The sequence below is a fragment of the Octopus sinensis genome, linkage group LG1 (genome assembly GCF_006345805.1).
Source record: "Octopus sinensis linkage group LG1, ASM634580v1, whole genome shotgun sequence".
Classification (NCBI taxonomy): Eukaryota; Metazoa; Mollusca; class Cephalopoda; order Octopoda; family Octopodidae; genus Octopus; species Octopus sinensis.
The window spans coordinates 138606761-138609260 of record NC_042997.1 but is presented as its reverse complement, the minus strand read 5'-3'; the positions used below and the strand labels follow the sequence as shown (position 1 = coordinate 138609260).

General features: G+C 35.6%; 1 protein-coding gene across 5 annotated transcripts in view; it reads left to right on the top strand.

The window, feature by feature from the left end:
- The first annotated feature begins 45 nt into the window (after window positions 1-45).
- LOC115209482 (low-density lipoprotein receptor class A domain-containing protein 4) overlaps window positions 46-2500 on the top strand; it is a 162610-nt gene continuing 160155 nt past the window's right edge. For 2 of the 5 annotated variants that reach the window (XM_029777916.2, XM_029777920.2), the window contains exon 1: window positions 66-577. In XM_029777916.2, the coding sequence (XP_029633776.1) occupies window positions 553-577 (25 nt within the window). In that variant the 5' untranslated portion in view covers window positions 66-552. Of the gene's footprint in view, window positions 578-2500 lie in introns of all 5 variants that reach the window. The other 3 variants (XM_029777930.2, XM_036505182.1, XM_029777908.2) reach the window with 3 other exon arrangements.

Genomic DNA, 2500 nt, shown 5'->3' with positions numbered 1-2500 from the left:
AGAGGACTAGGTGAATAAGTAGGAGGGGGAAGAGGGAATAGAAGTTAGCAGCGTACAAAGCTATGGGAAAGAGAAAGAGACAGACAAGAGGTGAAGAAAGAGAAGAGTAGTGAATGAGGAGGAACTGCAAATGCAAAAGTAAGGAGAATACAAGCAGGAGGAAGAGGAGGCATCGGCAAGGCCGAAAGAAAGAGAGAGAACGAGAGTAGTGTATGTACGGGAGAACGAAAGAGAGATAGATAGTGAGAGCTAGAGAGAGAGAGAGAGAGAGAGAGTGAACTTCAACAATAGATAATTGTGCCGCTTGCGCTTATGAAACATGGTCGATGTCGGCGGCGGCTCTTCTTGAAAGTTGGTCTGTATGAGGTGTTGTGTTGTGTTCCTGTAGGTATTTGGTTGTTTGACAGGGTTATTTTAATCCCCACCAAGCGTCACCAGAACCCGCACCCATTTTTAACGTTTCTGGTCAACCGTATTTATGAACACCAGACGGACATGTGCGATTCCCTTCCACGTTCCTGTTAAGTGGGAGTGTTTCGCCCTGCAATAGAAATGCTCATTTATTTCGGACCTTTTGGTGAGTTTCTTTTAAATTTTGACCAATTTTTTTTTTTTTTAAAGATTAATTTTTTTATTTTTTTATATTTTTCTTCTTCCCTTCCGACACTTTCTTCCGTTTGAAAAGATTCCAACTTCCTGTCATATATATTATGTGTGTGTGTATAGTTACGTATATATATATATATATATATATATATATATATATATATTACATACATACATACATACATACACAGACACACACACTGCCTTTATTTTTACTCTCTCGTTCTTCGTCTTTCTCGTTTTTTTTTACTCTTCTATGATTTGTCTCATTCTCTCCACAAGTCTATCTTTTCTGCTATCTCTCTTTTCCAAGGTCTGGCACTATATAAACATATATTATGTGTATGTATATGTATATACGTATACACACACACACATATATATATATATATATATATATATATATATACACACACATACTACCTTTATTTTTACTTTCTCGTTCTTAGTCTCTCTATCACTCGTTTTTTTCCCTCTCCTATGATTTGTTTCATTCTCTCCATAAGTCTATCTTTTCTGCTATCTTTCCTTTTCCAAGTGTCTCGCCCTATATAAACATGTATACATACTATATATATATACATATATATATTATATATATATATAGTCGTAGTAGACATCGCTCCATGCTGCCTCCTCTCTCTCTCTCTCTCCTCTCTCTCACCCTCCTCTTTCTCTCTCTCTCTCTCTCTCTCTGTCTCTCTCATACTTTCAATCTTTCTTATTTTTGTCTCGCATAAGTCTGTAACCAACCTTCTCTAGGTGTTTCTCTACCGATCTCATTCCCTTTTATTATTTTTTTTCAAAATTTAAAATTCTGTTGCATTTATTCTCACTTAAATATTTCAATGCTTATCGCCTTTTTATTTATTTTTTTTTCTCCCCTTGTTTTCAATGTCTCCGTCTCTCCTGTTTCTATGTATATCAGTCTATTCTCTCCTCTGATTCTCTCCCCAGTCGGTTTTTCCTCAGTCTCCCCCCGATCTCTAGACTCACCTCAACCGGCGTCTTTCTGTCAATATTTGTCGAATGCACTCTTTCTCTCCTCAGACTTTCGATCTTTTACAATCTCACCCCACCCACCCCACAACCATTATTTATTCTCCCGTTCCATCTCTCTTAACATCATCCTCTCCCAATTTCTCCCTCTTTCTCTCGATTACTCTCTTTCCCTTAATCTTCCTTTCTTTTAGTCTGTCTCTCTCTTTCGATTACTCTCTTTCGCTTAATCTCTCTCTCTCTCTCTTTTCTTTCCTCACTATCTCCTTCTTTCGATCTCTTCTCACCTATTTGCCACCAATCTTACATTAAATTCTTTAATTCTATTCCACTTCTCTACTTTCTCTTAATTATCCATCTATGTGTATACCTTCATGTCTTTGATGTTCTCTATATACCTCTATAGTGAATTTTTTTTTTTGCGACCTTACTATATATATATATGTGTGTGTGTGCGCGCGATCATGCTTAAATATGCATACACGCATGCATTTACCGTCGAAATCATGGACATAAAACGTGTGTGAATGATATCTAATGTATCTTTGTGTATATTTATGTATCTTTACAATGTGAGCTGTGTGTGTATTTATGTCTGCCTATCTATCGAAATAGACAGATAGTTAGATAGACACATATATACATAAATATACAGGCAGATAGACACACACACACGTATTTAACATAGAAATTATAGACGTAAACGTGTGAGTTTATTATCATAAGATGAATATATCTTTATAGTTATGTACGTTCATATATATATATGAACGTACATATATATCTATATAGCTACATAGATTATACGTACATATATGCTTCGCTATATAGATTATATATACATAGATTTATTTATGTGTGAGAGAGAAAGAGAGTGTGTGTATGTTTAGCACAC